Source organism: Delphinapterus leucas, chromosome 20, assembly GCF_059928025.1.
Source record: "Delphinapterus leucas isolate spDelLeu-1000000601 "Yukka" chromosome 20, BTC_Dleu_Yukka2, whole genome shotgun sequence".
In the NCBI taxonomy this organism is placed as follows: Eukaryota; Metazoa; Chordata; class Mammalia; order Artiodactyla; family Monodontidae; genus Delphinapterus; species Delphinapterus leucas.
The window spans coordinates 1268319-1288634 of NC_143148.1; the positions used below are offsets into that span (position 1 = coordinate 1268319).

General features: G+C 42.5%; 1 protein-coding gene across 1 annotated transcript; it reads right to left on the reverse strand.

The window, feature by feature from the left end:
• Window positions 1-411: 411 nt before the first annotated feature.
• On the reverse strand, window positions 412-16171 carry LOC115802582 (uncharacterized). Its single transcript, XM_089902012.1, has 2 exons — window positions 15784-16171; window positions 412-4326 (listed from the first exon to the last, which is right to left on the reverse strand). Exon 2 carries the CDS (start codon window positions 3296-3298, stop codon window positions 2546-2548), a length of 753 nt encoding a protein of 250 aa, XP_089758138.1. The 5' UTR covers window positions 3299-4326; window positions 15784-16171; the 3' UTR covers window positions 412-2545.
• Between the last annotated feature and the right edge of the window lie 4145 nt (window positions 16172-20316).

The following is a 20316-nucleotide window of genomic DNA, read 5'->3' on the forward strand; positions in this document are numbered from 1 at the left end:
ATCCAAAAAACATGGTAAATCAACTATACTCCAATAAAATTTTTTATAAAAAGAAAAAATACAATGTTTAGATAGCAATTTGTTAGTTTGTTCAAAAGCTAAACGTACACCTACTTTGTAACTCAAACACTGCAATCTAATTTTTGGACCAAAAGATAAAGGAAACAAATTTCCATATTAAGAACTGTACACAGGGCTTCCCTGGTGGTGCAGTGGTTGAGAGTCCGCCTGCCGATCAGGGGACATGGGTTCGTGCCCCAGTCCGGGAAGATCTCACATGCCGCGGAACGGCTGGGCCCGTGAGCCACGGCCGCTAAGCCTGCACGTCCGGTGCCTGTGCTCCGCAACGGAAGAGGTCACAACAGTGAGAAGCCTGTGTACCGCAAAAAAAACCCCAAACAAACAAACAAAAACTGTACACAAACACTTGCACTAGTTTATTTTCAACAGTCAAAACCTGGAATTATCCCAAATAGCTATAAACAGGTGAATGGATATATACTGTTATATCTAATGGTAAGAATATTACTCAAAAACACAGAAAAAAAAAAAGAGCTCCTCATTTAACATCATTGATGAATCTCAAAATAATGACAAAACACAAAACCAGGAGAAAACAAAAGTAAACGTTTTAGGATTTCATCATGTAAATTATAGAAATCGTAAAGATATCTATTACAAGGGAAAATAAATCAATGGTTGCTTGGAGGGCTGTGAAGGGCAGGGACAGATTATAAAAGGAAATCAGGCAAAAACATGGTGACACATATGGTCATTACCATGACTGTGATGATGTTTTCACAGGTATCATGTGTATGTCAAAACTTATCAAATACTTCACTTTAAAAATGTACAGTTTTCTACATGTATATTACACCCAAATAAAGCTTTAAAAAACACTTCAAGCAAAGAAAATCTGTACGTCCCACTTTTTTGGAAAACAGATTTGGCAACACTATACTAGCTTCACCACCTTTCTAGTCATGCCCTATGGGTGTCATCTTGCCTCAGTGGCAGCAAATACTGGCGAGTAATAAAGGACATTTCCACTTCAGTCAACAGGAATTCTGGCTGGCTCACAAGAGCCACATCCCTGGACTACTTTTCTCTACCTGTCGTTTCCTGCCTGTGCAACAATGGCCTTGAGGCAAACACTTCAGGTAGGCTACAAAAATCCACAGAACGTTCCAATTATCTCTTCTGACAATGACCTCAGCTACACAACATAAACATGCCTGGAGGTCCTGAGATTTGTGTACACGCTGATCCTGCACATTGGTCACTGTCACAAAGACATCTGTGGATGCACTTTTAGAAGAGGCACATTCCAATGAGCTGGCTGCTGTCTCCTCTGCTCCCACTAACCCAGTTTCTGTATCAGTTTCAGTTTCCCCTGACCCCTATAGTCTTACAGCCAGTGACTGTCACCCATGGAATTGTGGACATCAGGGCACATGCTCTTTGCAAAACCAATGGAGGAGAGTCCTCTCAACAGTGCTGACATCTCTCGTGATACGCCCTGTGAACACGGGAAAAAATTCATGCTGCTCCAAGAACTTGAGGTTGTCACATCTCACTCCTCTTCACGGTGATGTCTGAGTCTCCTAAAACTCATAGCATCCAGGCTTCAAATGAGGACCAGAAAGCCCTGCCCTCTTTCCTACGACTTCACTGGCACCAATGCAAATTTGGCCAAAAAAACGGCAAGCCAATTTTTGCCATCATACTATCCTCCCTGAGGCCTATGCCTGTGGAGCCCAAATCTCCTTATAAAAAACCTCCTGCAGTGCACAGAACTCCCCAAACAAAACAGGCCTTAAATAGTAAGGCACCCGTATTATACAAACCAAAACAATGTGTGGCACACAGTTTGGGTTGGTGACTTGCTAGCTGGAAAAACTGATCATGTGAGAACATGTCCCTGAAAAGGGTTATCCTTCTCTGCACATGGTCAGCTGAATTCTTATGATGTTCTCTGGGCCAACATTCCTTCAGTCTTTTGTACACGTAGTCAGAGAGAGGGGAACACCAACCCCAAAGGGACTGACCTACTCCTAGTTTGCTCCAACATTTGGAAGAACAGAGGTCAGTTTCCCTGAGTGCACTGGGCTGATGACTGATGCACACTGTGTGGACCTGCCAGGCGACACAGGTAAAATAGCCACAGAAACAGACAGTGACATAAATCTGGGAAAAGCCCTGGACAGGTTACAAAGTGCAATACAGCCACAAATGCTTCCCACATAACTTAAACGTAAGGGGTATCTCCCCCTGTGGACAACTGGATGTATGAGATTGAATTCAGATGGGTGGCTCCTCAGTTTCTTCCAGTGTCGTTACCCTGAACAAGAAAATTACACATTTCCTTGCACATTCAAGTCCTTTCTCCAGTGCAAATTCTACCATGTATAATAAGTTGAATTATTTAGGAAAGTTTCTCAAATTCCCTACACGAATAAGGCTTTGCTTGTGAAATCTCTGATTATAACAAAGGGGGGAACTAGTGGTAAAGGATTTCCAACATTCACAACACATTTAAGGCCTTTCAGCTCTGTGAACACGGATGTTGAAGGAGTACAGAGCTCTGGGGAAAAGATTTCCCGCATTCACTAGCCTCATATGGCCCTGATCCTGTGTGAACTCTCTGATGATAACGGAAACCAGACCTAGATGAAAAAGATTTCCCACATTCACTGCATTTATAAGGCTTCTCTGCAGTGTGACCTCTACAGTGTTCAAGGAGAGAAGAATTTGCTCTAAAGGACTGCCTACATTCCGTGTGCTCATAAGGCCTTTTGCTTGTGTGAATTCTCTGATGTTCATGAAGGATAGAATTACAGGGAAAACATTTCCCACATTCACTGCACCCATAAGGCCTTTCTGCTGTGTGAACTCTCTGATGATTATTGATGTTGAAACCAGAGAAAAAAGACTTCCCACATTCACGGCGCTGATAAGGCCTATGTCCAGTGTGAACTCTCTGATGTTCAGTAATCACAGAGCTCTTGGAAAAAGACTTCCCATACACACTACACTCATATGGCCTCAATCCTGTGTGAACTCTCTGATGATAAGAGGCCGGACCTAGATGGAAAAGATTTCCCACATTCACTGCACTCTGTATGAACTCCCTGATGATAACGAAGGTTCCTCCTACTGGTAAAAGATTTCCCACACTCTCTACACTTATAAGGCCTTTCTCCTGTGTGATCTCTCTAAAGATAATAGAGGCCAGGGTGAGAAGTATAAGATTTCCCACATTCACTGTATTCATAAGGCCTTTTTCCACTATGAACATTTCAGTGTTGAGTGAGGTAAGATTGATGACTAAAGGATTTCCAATGCTCACTGCACTCAAAAGGCCTTTCTCCTGTGTGAACTCTCCAGTGTACAATTAGGTAAAATTTTCATCTAAAAGATATCCAACATTGAGTACACTCATAACGCCTTTCCCCAGTGTGAAATGTCCGTTCTTGAACTATGATGGATCTACAGCTAGGAAACTGTGCACATTCACTGCACAGGTAATAATTTTCTCCAATGTGTCTTCTCCAGGGATAAATAAGCACAAAGTTTTGGTTAAAGGATTTCTCACATTTGCTGCACTTGTACTGCGTTGTTTCAGTGTGAATTCTTCGATGCAGATTGAGGGTTGAGGTTCGCCTGAAAGATTTGCCAGGCTCACCACACACGTGAAGCCTTTCTCCAGTATGCACTCTCTGGTGCACAACAAATGAGGATTTGTACCCGAATGTCTTCCCACATTCACTGCACACAGAACAGTGTCTTCCAGGGTGGACACCCTAGTCCTGAACAATTGCATGTTTCAGGCTGAAGGCTTTCTTGCATTCTCCCCAGCTGTAATGACTTCTCTGCTTTGTAAAGTTGCCTCACGCTGGGCAATCTTTTTTGGCTTCTCCCTGGTGTGAGTGGTCTGTTGCTGGAGACGTCCCAAGGTGGCCAGAAAGTCTTTCCCAACTTCCTCACAGGTAAAGGTCTTCCTTCACACATGGCATTTGCAGCTCTTCACAAACAAGGCCCTGACTGCAGCATTACTGAAAGATTTCTCTTCCATGTGCTGCTTCTGGTGTTTTTGGAGGTTTGCACTAAAATGAAATTGCTTCAAACATATTCTACACGGGAACACTTTCTGACTGTGTTGTGTTTCTTCACGCTCAGCCAAGTGAAAAATACTTCTCAAGACCAGACTACACGTCTCACTGGAGTGATTCTTCTGGGAAAATGAAGGTGCCTTAGGAGTCCTGGCCAGTGACATGCTTATAGAAATGCTTCGTTGAAAGAGTGCCTCTGCTCCACAGCAGCAACCTAAATGCAAATAAATGGTGGTAAAATACATGCAAATAAACTTTATAAACTTTATGTTGACTCTATAGGGAGGGAGCAACATCATCATAAATGTAATGTGTCATATCTAGGAATGACTCTACAGGATGCTTTTCCAGAAAGGAGATTTGTAATTCCACTGGGGAAGTAGCTACTGGGCATGACTGTGCCTCTAAGGCAAAAGAATGGTACACTTCACCAGGGGAAGGACATTAGGATAGGGTACAGCACCAAGTAGAGAGGCATATTCTAGAACTTGTTCATATGCCAGAGGATTCCTGCAGGACCTATTCTGCTCGTGATGTGACGCTGTGTAGAAAGCATATGTCCAAACCCAGAAGAAACCAACTGCAGTAGAATAGCTGCTGTTCAAGGCCAATTTAAGGATGTGTGGACACCTCATAGCACATGCAGACCAAAGTTGCAGAGCAAGAGAGGAGGAGGTATGAGAGAAATGGCTGAGATTTGAAGTCCAGAGACATGGGGCTTATCCCTGGGCTGGAAGTCAGAGTAGGTATCACAGTGGAGTAAAACTGACTAGTCAGCACAGGATTAACAGTGGAGAAGGGAAAGTAGACATGGGCTGTGTCACGAGCTACAACCAAAAAAATACTGGGTAAATGAGAAACATTCCTGGTATGATCTGAACACAGTACTGATGTCACACCCTCCAGGTTCACCAGGGCAAGGTACCTGTGAGTTCACCTTGCAGCCTTGGCTATTGAGAATCCCTACAATCTTTGGTGTCCCTAGAGCTGACAGAGCTGCAGAGCCATTACATGGCTGGTCCCTTATGACAGCCCAAACTGCCACACCCCACCTAGCCAGTGACCTTGTAACCAACCCAAGTTAAGGTCTTTCCCTACCAAAACCAGTCTGAAAATCCGGATGATGTGACTGATCCATCAAATGCATAAACATGAACAAAAGGCTCTAAGAAACATGGAATATCAAGGAAACAAGACATCACCAAAGGAACGTAAGTTTCCAGCAAGTGAATCCAAAGAAATTCATATCTATAAACAACTGGACGAAGATTTCAAAATAAATGTTTTAAGGAAGGTCAGCCAGCTCCAGGAGAACACAAACAGTAACTCAATCAAAGTAGGAAAAAAATACACAAACAAATCAACAGGTTCCAAGAATGGGAGTTCCCTAGCAGTCCAGTGGTTAGGGCTTCACACTCCCACTGCAGGGGGCACAGGTTCCATCCCTGGTCAAGGAACTAAGATGCCACATGCCATATGGTGCGACCAAAACAAACAAACAAAAAAACCACAAGAAGTTCCAAGATACAAAAAAAAAGAAAAGAAAAAAAGAAAAAGGAATTAAATTTTGGAGCTGAAGAACACAATGAATGAAATGAAAAATACAACAGAGACCAGCCAACTTGATCAAGCAGGAGAAAAATCTATGACCTTGAATCAGGTGATTTCAAATCATCCAGCTAGAGGGATAAAAGACTGAAGAAAGCCTATGTAAATTATGGGATGCCATCAATGGAAATAATATTCACATTGTAGAAGTGCCAGAAGGAGAAGTAATGGAGAAAGGAGCAGAAAGCTTATTTAAATAAAAAAATGGTGGAAACAATCAACCAAATCAAGATAGAGAGGTGAGGATATGCAGGTACATGATGTACATAGGTCCCCATCCAGATTCAATCCAACAAGATCTTCACTGAGACAGTAAAATGAAAGTCTGAAAAGACAAAGACCAAGAATTTTGAAAGCAGCAAAAGAAAAGAAACTCATCACATACAAGAGAACGCCTGTAAGGCTATAAGCACATTTCTCAGCAGAACCCATGCAGACCAGGAGTGGGACATTAAATTCAAAATGCAGAAGGAAAAAAACTGCCAACTAAGGAATAATTTATCTGGCAATGCTGTCCTTCAGAAATGAAGGAGTGATAAAAACTCTCCTACATAAACAAAAGCTGGGAGAGTTCATCACCATTCAACCTGCCTTACCAGAAATGCTAAATGGAGCTTTTCAACCTGAAAGGAAAAGACACTAATTAGCAACAGGAAAATATATGAAAATACGAAGCACAGTGGTAAAAGTTAAGTATATACTCAAATTCAGAATATGTTAACACTGTAATATGGTGGTGTGGTAATCACTTAATTCTAGTATAAGGGATAAAATACAAAAGTATTAAAAATTACTACACCAACAATTACTTTTAATGACTACAAGTATAAAAACATATAAACTGTCACATCAAAAATATAAATGCAACAGGGGTGAGATACTAAAATGGGACTTTTTTTCCCTTTTATTTTTATCTTATTGAAGTATAGTTGATTTACAACGTTGTGTTAATTACAGTTGTATAGAAAAGTGATTCAGTTATACATATATATGCATTCTTTTTTAAAAATATTCTTTATCATTCTGGTTTATCATAGGATACTGAATATAATTCTCTGTGCTATACAATAAGACCTTGTTTATCCATCCTATATATAAAAGCTTATACCCGCTAACCTCCCACTCCATCCCTTCCCCAAACCATCCCTCTTAGCAACCACTAGTCTGTTCTTTATGTCTGTAATTCTGTTGCTGTTTCATAGATAGGCTCATCTGTGTCATATTCTAGATTCCACATATAAGTGATATCATACGGTATTTATCTTTCTCTTTCTGATGTATTTCACTTAGTATGATAATTTCTAGATGCATCCATGTTGCTGCAAATGGCACTATTTCATTCTTTTTTATGGCTGAGTAGTATTCCATTCTATATATGGACCACACATCTTCTCTATCCATTCATCTGTTGATGGACATTTTGGTTGTTCCCATGTCTTGGCTATTGTGAATAGTGCTGCTATGAAGATTTGGGTGTGTGTATCTTTTTGAATTATAATTTTTTCTGGACATATGCCCAGGAGTGGGATTGCTTGATCAAATGGTAATTCTAGTTTTAGTTTTCTGAGGAACCTCCATAATATTTTCCACAGTGGCTATACCAACTTACATTCCCACCAACAGTGTAGGAGGATTCTAAAAGGAGACTTTTTGTATAGAACTGACATTAAGTTGTTATCAGCTTAAAATACTGTTATATTTTACACAAACCAGACAGTAAACACAAAGCAATAACCTACAGTAGATACACAAAGATAAAAAGAAAGGAATCAAAGCATACCACTACCGAAAACCATCAAATCACAAAGGAAGAAAGTGAGAAAGAAAAAAAGGAACAAAGGAACTACAAATCAGCTGTACAAAAATTAACAAGATGGCATTACAAAGTCCTTAGAAAATTCTCTCCATTCAAAAGACAAACAGTGGCTGAGGATAAAGTCTTCAAGAGACTTGCTTCAGCTTTAAGGACACAAATAGGCTGAAAGAGAAGGAACTGAAAAAAAACTCAATACAAATGGAAACGAGAGAACAGTACCTTATACTTATAATAGCCTACATTTAGGCCAGAAAAATAAACTTTAACTCAAAACCTATCACAAGAGACAAAGAAAGTCATTGAATAATGATAAAGGTGTTGACTCATCAAGAGGACAGAACATAAACAATATGAATCTAACATCAGAGCACTTAAATGTGTAAGGCAAATATTAAGAAACTGGAAGGTGGAATTCCCTGGTGGTCCACTGGGTAAGACTCTACACTCCCAATGCAGGAGGCCTTGGTTCCACCCCTGGTTGGGGACCTAGATCCTGCATGCACGCCGCAACTAAGAGCCCACATGCTGCAACTAGGAATTCCACATGCAACAACTAAAAGATCCCACGTGCCACAACGAAGGTCCTCTGTGCCGCAACGAAGACCCAGCACAGCCAAAAGTAAATAAATAAATATTAAGAAAAAAAGAAAAGAAACTGGTAGGTAGAAAAGACAACAATGAAATAATGTTAGCAGACTCCAATACCCATCTTTTGAGAATGGGTAGTTAACCAAACAGAAAATCAATAAGGAAATATTTAATGAAACTTTAGCTCAAACATTGACCAAATATTGAATGGAACTTTAGACCACCTCAACCTAACATACACAGAACATTCCATTCAACTACAGTACAATACATTCTTCTCAAGTGGACACAGAACACTCTCTAAAAGACATCATATGTTAGGTCACAAAACAAGTCTTCACACCTTTAGGAAGACTGAAATCATATCAAAACTCTTATTCAGCCATAAGAGTTGGAAACTAAAAATCAATAACATATTTGTGAACACTGGAAAGTTCAAAAATATATGGACATTAAATAACACATTCCTGAACAACAAATGTGTTCAAGAAAAAAAATCAGAAGGAAAAATAAAATTATCTTGAGATGAAGTAAAATGGAATCAAAACATGCCATGAGATGTAGCAAAAGAATTTCTAAAAGTAAAGCTGATAGCAATAAATGCCTACATTAAGGAAAAAGACTCAAATAAACAACCTAACTTTACACCACAAGGAACTAGGAAAAAAACAACTAAGCCCAATTCTAGAAGGAAGGAAATAACAAAGATCAGACCAGAAAGAAATAAAATACAGACTAAAAAGAATAGGAACATCAACAAAGCTAAGAGCTGGTTTTTGAAAAGAACCAAAATTGACAAAACTTTAGCTACACTAAATTAGAAAAGAGAAGATTCAAATAAATGAAACCAAAAATGAAGGAGCAGCTAGTACAACTGATACTACAGATACACAAATATCATAAACAATGAACAATTAAATGCCAACAAACTGGATAAACAAGAAGAAATGGGTAAATTATTTGAAACAAATTACCAACATTAAATCATGAAGGAAAAAATATGAGTAGGTCAGTAACAATTAAGGAAACTGAATCATTAATAAAAAATCTCCCCAAAAGCTAAGCAACAAGGATATATTTTACAGCACAGGGAAATACAGCCAATTTTTTATAATAACTTAAAATTGAGTATAATTTATAAAAAAAATTTGTTTTGGTTGTGCTGCACAGCACATGTGATCTTAGTTTGCAGACCAGGGATCAAACCTATCCCCCTGCAGTGGAAGCACAGAGTTCTAACCACTGGACCATCATAGAATTCCCCAATTTATAAAAATACTGAATCGCTATGTCTTACTCTGACACAAATACTGTAAATAAACTATACTTCAATTTTTAAAAATTAGTTAATTAATAATAACAAACTGTCCCAACAAAGAAAAGCACAGGACCAGACAGATTCACTGGTGATTTCTTCCAGTGATTTTAAGAATTAATGTCAATCCTTCCTCAACTCTTCCAAAACGCTGAAAGAACATTTCCAAACTCATTTTCTCAGGCTAAGGCTAGAAATATACCTTGATACCAAAGCATATTATGGAAACTATAAGAAAAAAAAAATTACAGGCCAACATCCTTGATGAACATAGAAGGAAAAAATTCCCAACAGAAAACTAGCAAACTAAACTCAACATCATATTCAAGAATCTTACATTATCATCAAGTGTGGCTTATCCACAGGAAACAAGGATAGTTCCTCATATGAAAATCAATAAACATGACACACCATATTAAGAGAATGAAGGATAAAAATCATACGATCATCTCAATAAATGAAGAAAAACCACTTAACAAAATTGAGCATACTTTCCTATTAAAAATTCTAAACAAATTAAGTGTACAAGGAATATAATTCAATATGATAAACCCATAAACAATAAGCCCATGCTAACATCATACTCAGAGTTTAAAACCTAAAAGCTTTTCCTCTAAAACCAGGAACAAGACAAAGATGCCCACTGTCCTCATTGCTATTCAATATTGCTCTGGAAGGCCTACCCAGAACACTTGGTCAAGAGAAAAAAGTAATAATAATAAAATCATAAAAAAAGTAAAACTGCTGCAGAAGGCATGATCTTATATGTAGAGGATCCTAAAGACTACCCCCGAAAACTTACAACTATTAAACAAATTCAGTAAAGTTGCAGGATACAAAATCAATACGCAAAAATCAGTTGCATTTTTGTAAACAATGAAATATCAGAATAATAAATTAGGAAATCAATCATATTTACAAAATCAAAAACAATACATATGAATAAATTTACCCAAGGAAGTAAAAGCTCTGGACTCTGAAAACTATAAGACACTGATAAAACAGACACAAATAAATGAAAAGATATCCCACATCCTTGTATTGGAAGAATTAATAATGTTACAATGTCCACATCACCAAATGCAATATACAGATTCAATGCAATTCTTATCAAAATTACAATGAGATTTTTTCACAGAAATAGAGAATGAATCCTAAAGTTCATATGGAGCCACAAATGACCTCAAAGAGCCAAAGCAATCTTTTTTTTTTAAATGTATTTATTTTTCGGGCTGTGTTGGGTCTTTGTTGCTGTGTGTGGGCTTTCTCTAGTTTCAGTGCATGGGGCTTCTCATTGTAATGGCTTCTCTTGTTGCAAATCACGGGCTCTAGGCGCGTGGGATTCAGTACTTGTGGCATGTGGGCTCAGTAGTTGTGGTTTGCGGGTTCTAGAGTGCAGGCTCAGTAGTTGTGGGGCACGGGCTTAGTTGCTTCGTGGCACGTGGGATCTTCCCGGACCAGGGATCAAACCCGTGTCTCTTGCATTGGCAGGCAGATTCTTAACCACTGTGCCACCAGGGAAGACCCCAGGGATGATATTTTAAACACATAGCATACTCATAGAAAAAGAATAATCTGATTAAAATATGGGCAGAGGATCTGATTAGACATTATTCCAAAGATGATATACAAATGGCTAACAAGTATAAGAAAAATTGTTCTTCATCACTAATCATCACAGAAATGTAAATCCAAACCACAATGAGATATTACTACATAACTGTTAGGATGGCTATCATCAAGAAGACAAATGTTGGTAAAGGTACAGAAATAAGGGAACCCTTGTACACTTGTTGGCAAGATAATCTGGTAGAGGTGTTATGAATAAACAGTATGGAAGTTCCTCAAAAATTCAAAACAGATCATACAATCCAGCAATCCCACTGCTTGGAATATAGCCAAAAGAAATGAAATCCAATGGGGAAAATATAACCTGCACTCTCATGTTTGCAGCAGCATTATGAATAATACACAAGACGTGGAAACAACCTAAGTGTCCATCCACGTAGGAATGGATAAGGTGTGATATACTCACACATACACATGCACGCCTTGAATATTATTTAGCCTTAAAAACAAAGGAAGTCCTGCCATGTGGGACAACATGGATGAACCAGACGGATACTACGCCAAATAATGTATGATATCACTTATATGTAGAGTTTAAAACAAACAAAAAACATTGAACTCGTAGAAACAGAGAGTAGAAGGCCAGGGGCTGTGGGATGGGAGACATGGAAAGTTGTTGCTTGAAAAGCACAAACCTTCAGTTACAAGATGGTACAGATCATTAAACGCACTGCAGGACTACAGACCTCAAATTCTTCCCCGTGAGGATCCGGTACAGCAAATATTGGGGTTGCAGGGGAGTGAAGAATGGAGTGCGAACAACCCAGGCATACCTACCACAGCAACTACCCAGAAAGCTGGGGAAACAAGCAGTGCCTGATGTCCATGTGTCACAAGGACAGAGCACCCCCGCAGAAAAGGGGTTGAGCCAGAATACAGAGCTCACTCCAGGTCGCTGGGAAGGCTGTGAGAGTCTTACCCAGTGAGGATATGAGTGCAAAGTTTTCCAGCATAACATCGTGGTACAAGTGCCCTGAACCTCATCAAGGAGCCTCCATTCCTCCCACGAGGTACAGGGCAATGGCCTCAAAGGTCATACTGTCCTGTCAACATGGGGACAGATGAAAGAATGAACACTCTGAGAACCCACAGTCCATCACCTCACATATCTACCCTACTACCATCCTCTTCCCAAGCTCCCCACCACAGGGAGATACCAGGACCAGGTGCCACTCCGCTCACTCTCTCCTCAGGTCCCATTAATCACTGTTCAGCCCTCAGCATTAACAGACAGGGGGACATATAGTTGCCACATAAGCTCTGGGCCTGGCGAGCAGAGCCCCATCCCCCCTGCCAATCAATACCCCTGAGGTCTCCCAGACTGTACGTACAAGACACGGTCAAACCTGGGCTCATGCTTCACCATTAAGTCCCCAATACCAGGGCTGTAGGGCCATAAGCTCACATTACCTATGTATGTGCATATTATTCTGTAGACTCTCACTCTCTAACATCATCATTCTCCAGGTTTACACTCCCACAGTTCTGCCTACCTTCCTGCTCTACAATACAGGTATCTCCCTGGACTTAACCATATACCTGGCCCATAGTTTCCTTCCAGAGACTGCTTGACACTCAAAAACTATTCAGTACAATCCCAGACCTCTGATGAATCCCAATACCAGGGAAAGCCCCTCATGGTGCTTTGAAGGGCTCTCCACCTGCTTCTGATCCTTGCTTCAATATTAGCCACTCAGAACCACATGTGAATTACAGACACCCATGACATTCTTCTACTTCTGTGATGCACTGTCTGATTGCCTGTCCCCTCAACAAGTCACAACCCTCCTCTCTCTACTCAAACTTCCTCACAAGCCAGCCCATACAATCTCCCTGCCAGACATAACGACTTTCACAAATGACTCCGTTTACCCTGGATCTTATCCACCAGCAAGACTAAAACACTCTAGACCCCAACAAGGCTCACTACACGATTCTGGAGAACCTGGACAGTAGTGAATTAGCAGGAGCCCTGGCCTCAGTGTCAAATTGTCTCAATTATTTCTCTGCCTCCCAAACCACGTATTTTGCACCCATTCATCCCATGGAAGCCTTGGCCACCTGCCAGATCATCTTCTCTCCCAGACCATCCAGAGCCATTCTCTCTCTCACCTGTGTTTGTTATACTCAGGAACCTCAACCAGGTGCTAAGCAAGAGAACCACTCCTGGGCATGCACCCTAGTCCTTCTGACCCACTGATAGCGTTACCACTCTAACCTGCATTCCACTTTCGAAATGTCATCCACAGCTTCACTCTGGTCCTTACAATAGCTACCACTTTTGGAAATCTCCATCCTGATCCCCTCCCCAAATTTCAGAAATGTGCGTCCAGCTGCCCATTTTATGCCTCCACTCACTGTTCTCTGAAACATCTCAGACCCTTATCAGGACCAAAACAAAACTTCTGATTTTCCCAAGAAAAATAAACCTACTGACAATGCCACATCCGATTTGATGAAGGATCCATCCCTTCAGCTGCTAGGACTAAAAATCTTGGAGTCATTTCTAACCTCTACCTTACCTAACAACATCTAAAAATCTACTTGGCTCTTCTTTAAAAATGTACCTAGAGGGACTTCCCTGGTGGCACAGTGGTTAAGAATCCGCCTGCCAATGCAGGGGACATGGATTTGAACCCAGGTCCGGGAAAACAACTAAGCCCATATGCCACAAATACTGAATCTGCACTCTAAAGCCCGCAAGCCACGTAAATTGAGCCCGTGCACCACAACTACTGAGCTCGCACTCTGCAACTACCGAAGCCCAAGCGCCTAGAGCCCGTTCTCCGCAACAAGAGAAGCCACCGCAATGAGAAGCCCATGCTCCTCAAAGAAGAGTAGCCCCCACTTGCCACAACTAGAGAAAGCCCGCGTGCAACAATGAAGACCCAACACAGCCAAAAATAAATGAATGAATGAATGAATGTATCTAGAATCCAAATTTGTCTCCCACCTTCATGGCCAAAACTCTGGGGCTTCACCATTGGTCTGGATTACAGACCTGGGCTCTTCCTGGGCTCCCTGACGCCCTCCTTAACTCTACAGTCTTTTCTCTCCAGCCAGATGCAGCCTATTAAAACCTGGTTAATACCACTTACTTCCTCTTATCCAAACCTCTCATTACCTCCATAAATGATGTTGAAGTTCTTAGCCAGATCACAGGCCTGATTATTGATCCCCTGCTCTTTGTTCTTATTTTAAAAAATAAATTTATTTATTTTTGGCTGCGTTGGGTCTTTGTTGCTGGGCTTGGGCTTTCTCTTGTTGCAGCGAGTGGGGGCTACTCTCCGTTGTGGTGCCTGGGCTTCTCATTGCAGTGGCTTCCCTTGTTGCAGAGAACGGGCTCTAGGCGCGCAGGCTTCAGTAGTTGTGGCACGCAGGCTGTAGAGTGCAGGCTCAGTAGTTTTGTCACATGGGCTTAGTTGGGCATGTGGGATCTTCCCGGACCAGGGCTCGAACCCAAGTCCCCTGCACTGGCAGGCGGATCCTTAATCACTAAGCCACCAGGGAAGCCCTTCCTCTTTGTTCTTAACTAAAAGAATGAAGACCTGCTGTACCCTGTTTCCAGCTCAGTCACACCTCCAAGTACTTGCACATGCTGGTATCTATTCCTGGGAAAACCTTCCATACCACTTTATACTGGTTGTAAGGAATGGGAACTCCTGTATGTTATTCTTGTCCTGCACTCAGGACCCAGGGCTTGGGGATATCCTCAGGGCCCCCCTATCCAAGAGCTGAGACTGTATCTAGGGAAGAGTCTCAAGACAAAATACCCAGATAACCTACAGATGGTGTCAATACCAGTGAGGGACTGGGACACCCTCTCCTGCCTTGTGTAGGATCCCTAAGTGCTTTTTTTTAAAAAACATCTTTATTGGAGTACAATTGCTTTACAATGGTGTTAGTTTCTGCTTTATAACAAAGTCAATCACCTATACATATACATATATCCCCGTATCTCCTCCCTCTTGTGTCTCCCTCCCACCCTCCCCCTAAGTACTTTTTCAACCTTAGGAAGCTGTGGGAAGAGGAAAGCAACCATGGCTGGACCTGGCCCTGGAACCTGGACCTGGGGTTAACTTACTAACGTCTGTGTTTCAATCTTAGAGCTGACTCTTACCAGATCTCTGACTTTGGACAAAGGCTCTACTTCTCTTTGCCTCAACGTCTTCATCAACCACATTCCAGTCTGTTCCTACCTTTTTTTTTTTTTGCCCTTGCCCCACAGCATGTGGGATCTTCGTGCCCCGACCAGGAATCACACCAACGACCCTGCATTGGAAGCGCACAGTCTTAACCACTGGACCACCAGGAAAGTCCGTGGCAACTTTTAAAGCCCTAACACATAATATGTCTCTCTTCTATCCACTACCCTCCGTGGCCTCCAGGTCCCTCAGAAAAAGGAACAACCTCTCTGCCGAACCAGACGTCACTCTACCACACCCTCTGTTCCCTGCAAGCGGAAGGCTCATCCTAGGTTTACCGAATCCTCCCGCCTCAGTCCGACCTCCAAGACTTTGCACCTGCCGTTCCCTCCGCCTGGCACGCTCTCCCACGCGGCATCACACTGTCGGAAACAGAGTCCCAACGACGACCGCCTTACCGTCCTAGACACCGCGGCCTGGCCTGCAGACACGTGAGCAAGGCGCCCCGCACTCGAGACTTTAGTGTCTGATGGGGTGAGGGCGGTGAGGGCTCGGAGGACGAGCGTTTACCTGAGGCGGGTCCCTCAACGCCGGCGCCGCCATCGGACTCTGTGGAGGCAGCGGGGCGGGGACAGGCGGGACGCGGGCACTTCGGACCCTCTCCTGGGCCTGCGCGGGGCACCCCGGGCGGCGTCCCCGAACTTCAGACCCGCCTCTGTGCCACGGGGACAGCGCCTCCTGTCACGTTTTCTCACCTCGTTATCCTGGTCCCGACCCAGCGCCCCAGAGCCAAAACAGACCCGGACAATTAAAATGGCCGTCGCTAGGAAGAGGTCGGAAGTCCCGCCCAGAGCCGAGGAATTTTCCCGGAAATGCCATTATCCTGAACTATCAGTGGCTCAACCTGCTGCAATTTTTTCTGGATAATATAGCTCCTAGAGCCCTAGAGGCCGCAGCGAAGGATACTCTCATTCCTGACCAACCAGAACCTGTCACACACGGATCCAGGAAGGATGCTGTGAGGGGGTCATCCGGCCTCAAGAAAGGCAGGGCTTTGCTCGTTAACTGCAGCAAAAAGACATAATTTTAGACTTCGTGAATCTCAGCTGCCAAAGGATTAAAATATCATTTAAGGGAATTCCCTGGTGCTCCAGTGGTTAGGACTCAGCGCCAACACTGCAGGGGACGCTGGTTTGATCCCTGATCGGGATATTAAGATTCCGCAAGGCGCGCAACGTGGAAAAAAAAAAATCATTTGAGATGCTCTCAGATCTACTGTTCTAAATGGCCATTTTACTATAGAGTCATTCAGACATAAAATGATTCAGTGCATAGCTGGATATATTATATACTTGTCATTCAAATGCATGTAGCCTGAAGCTAACCATTGGAAGTGTGTGTGTGCATTTAGTTGTATTATGATTGGCTATGAGCGAAACAGTCCGTACAGAACCATGACTGGGAAGAAAGAAGACGGATATTCTGAGGGTAGTCACATTCCACTACCCTCCCCAGCTCTGACAACCACTCAATTTGATCTTTTAGTTTACCTGACAGAGTCAGACATTTTATGCAGCTGCTTTATATTTTATCTCCATAAACCCTCAGATTGATTTCCACTCCTTGAGAACGTACAAACTTATAGTCATTTGCATGCCAAAATGATGAGATGTAAAAGCTTATTTAACTCCCAACTCTCATATTATTCTTGGAATATGACTTCATATTTATACAATTTTATACACTCTGTAAATATTTATTGGGAATAAGTTCATGCAATAAGCTGTATTGAGGCTGTGTCCTTCCCATGCCTCCATTTACAGAATCTTTATAATCAGGTCAAGGGTGTGTTTCAGTAAACCACAAAGACTTGAATATTTTCCAATTAGCTAAATGGATCACCAACTAACATTTGCCCCCAATATAAAATTATACCTTTGCCCAATGATAGCTAATGAATACTGTTAAACAATGAAGCCACAACAGATAAAACAGTTTAGTTTAACCACACTGATGCCACCACCTCACACACACACAACCTTCACAAAGTGAGCACTCCCCAACTTGCTCTAACTTTGTCTTTCTCAGTTATTTCATTTCTTCACATGCCTATCCCCCTATTCATTTCTTACTGCCCCTGAAACAAATTAGTACAAATGTAGAACCTGAAAACAGTACAGATGTATTATTGCACAGTTTCTGTAGACAACATATAGTTTGGTCTTGCTTTTTTTTTTTTTTTTTTTTTTTTGCGGGTCACAGGCGTCTCACTGCCATGGCCTCTCCCGTTGCGGAGCACAGGCTCCGGACGCGCAGGCTCAGCGGCCATGGCTCACGGGCCCAGCCGCTCCGCAGCATGTGGGATCTTCCCGGACCGGGACATGAGCCCGTGTCCCCTGCATCGGTAGGCGGACTCTCAACCACTGTGCCACCAGGGAAGCCCTGGTCTTGCTTTTTAATCCACCCTGAAAATCTTTTAATTAGTGCATTTAGACCATTCCCATCAAAGTGATTATTGATGCAGTTGGATTAATATTTATCATATTTGTTATTTCTTTTTTTTAATTCTTATTTATTTATTTTTGGCTGCGTTGGGTCTTCGTTGCTCTGCACGGGCTTAGTTGCTCCACAGTATGTGGGATCTTACTGGACCAGGAATAATTCCTGGGGGTGGAATCCTCATGAATGGTGCCTTTATAAAAGAGGCGACAGAGAGATCCCTAGCTCCTGCTACCATGTGAGCACACAGCAAGGAGGTGTCAGCTATGAACGAGGAAGCAGGACCTCACCACAGAATCGTCCATGCTGTCACCTTGATCTTGGACTTCCCAAGCCTCCAAAAGTGTGAGAAATAAATGTTTATTTATTTTTTTAATAAACTACCCAGTTTGTGGTATTTCATTATAACAACCAGAATGGACTAATGTTGCAGATTTAATGGCAACAACTTCCCTATTTTTGTTTATTTGAGAAAGGCTTTGTTTACCCTGCACTATCAAAGGATAATTTTGCCAGGAACAAAACTCTAGGCTGATGGTTTTTTTCTTTTTCAATACTTCAATTATTTCACTTCAATCTCTTTTTGCCTGCACAGTTTCTAAGAAGATGAATTTAATTCTTATCTTTGTTCTGCTATAGGTAAGGGATCTCCCTCGTCCCCCTGCCCTGACTTCTTTCAGGATTTATCTTTGATTTTCTATAATTTGAAAATGATATCACACGTAGAATTTTAGCATTTATCCTCCTTAGTGTTCTCTGAACTTCCTGGTTCTGTGGTTCCTTGTCTGACATTAATTTCTCCCCTAACAATATATCTTGGATAATCCAATCAAGTGTGAGTGTGAGTCCCTAGTTGGCTCCAGAGACCAAATATGAGATTTTAAAATAAATTTATTTATTTACGGCTGCGTTGAGTCTTCTTTGCTGCATACGGGCTTTCTCTAGTTGCAGCGAGCAGGGGCTACTCTTCGTTGTGGTGCACGGGTTTCTCATTGCGGTGGCTTCTCGTGGAGCATGGGCTCTAGGCGTGCAGGCTTCAGTAGTTGTGGCATGCAGGCTCAGTAGTTGTGGCTTGCAGGCTCTAGAGCGCAGGCTCAGTAGAGCTTAGTTTCTCAACGGGCTTAATTGCTCCACGGCTGTGGTATCTTCCCGGACTAGGGCTCAAACCCGTGTCCCCTGCATTGGCAGGTGGATTCTTAACCACCGCACCATCAGGGAAGTCCCCAAATATGAGATTTTTGACTCAAAGACTGAGTCCTGCTTTTCCACCTCAGAGTCAGAATCCCATCTTTTGCATGCTGTCACCAAGGTGCGCCCAAGCTGTGGATATGGACGGCTAAGTGTCCCTACCAGATGCACGAGCGGTGGACGGTGGGGTGCTCCTGGGCAGGGTGGGGAGCCTGTGGATCTCCATGAACTCTGCTGCATCCCTCAGGGGACTCCAGGGGCAGATCTACCAGAACTCTGGGCAGGACACTGCCTTAGGCGATTAGCTTCTAGAGGGAGAAGCAGGGATTAAGCCCAGTGGGTCCTTCCTGAGTCTCCACATGGGGCAGACAAATATTAGGTGTCTCCTTTGGTCCCTGCACTGTCCCAGCCTTCCCACCCAGCATTGTGGGTCTGGTTCTCCCTGCTGTGGTCCTCCATCACCACCACACCTGTACTCCTCCTCCCTCTCTTTAGAGATGCAACCTCAGATCACAGGTGTCCCCGCTGACTTGACACATGTGCATCTTGGAGGAAAAGATGTAACCAGGTCCTTCTTAAGGTGTAGAGCAGAGAAAGCATGCCTTAGACCCCTGCCCTGCACACTCCCAGCCCCAGTATTTATGAAACACTGCCTAAACCGTGAAGGTAGGCAGTGGCCCTGCATCTAGAGTGTGGTCCTGGGGTGCAGGTGTCTGAAATAGTATCCAAGTAGGTGGTGAGACCCATAGAAGGTAAACACAGTTGGAAATAAACAGTCAACAATTACAGAAAGGTAGAGATGAAAAGAACTTTGGAGAGTTCAGAGGGTGAGAATCCCTTGCAAGGTAACCGGTGGGGTCAGAGGAGGCAACTCAGGATAGTGTGACTGCTCTGATACCTTGTCACTAACAAGGTGAGGCCAACTAGGGTTTCCACTGACACCCCAGTGTGTTCAGGGACATACCTCCCCGCTGGCCAGTCAGAATTATGTCTCGGAGGCGTCTGAGCCTCCAACCAGCCCACAGCCCCCGCAGCTATTGTCTGCCTGGCCTTGTAAAGTCTCCTCCTGCACATGCTAAGTTTAGTTTTCCATCAAAAAACCTGGGGGACCTTGAGTAGAATTTTTCAGTTCCTTCTCTGATCACATTCCAAATACTACAAATACACATTGGGAAATACTACAAAGCAGGACTACATTTAATGTATTACTGAATGCCTGGACTTAAGTGGTGGAGATTATGTTAATAATACATACTGATCTTAAATATGTGTGGGATTTGTGGTCATGACATTTTGCACAACACAGAAAATTTGAGGAAAAATCCTACCTTAATACAGGTATATCCTACCTGTATTAAAAACAATTATTCTGTATGGCAAATATTGCTCACTTCATTTAAGAATGAGTAAAATTCC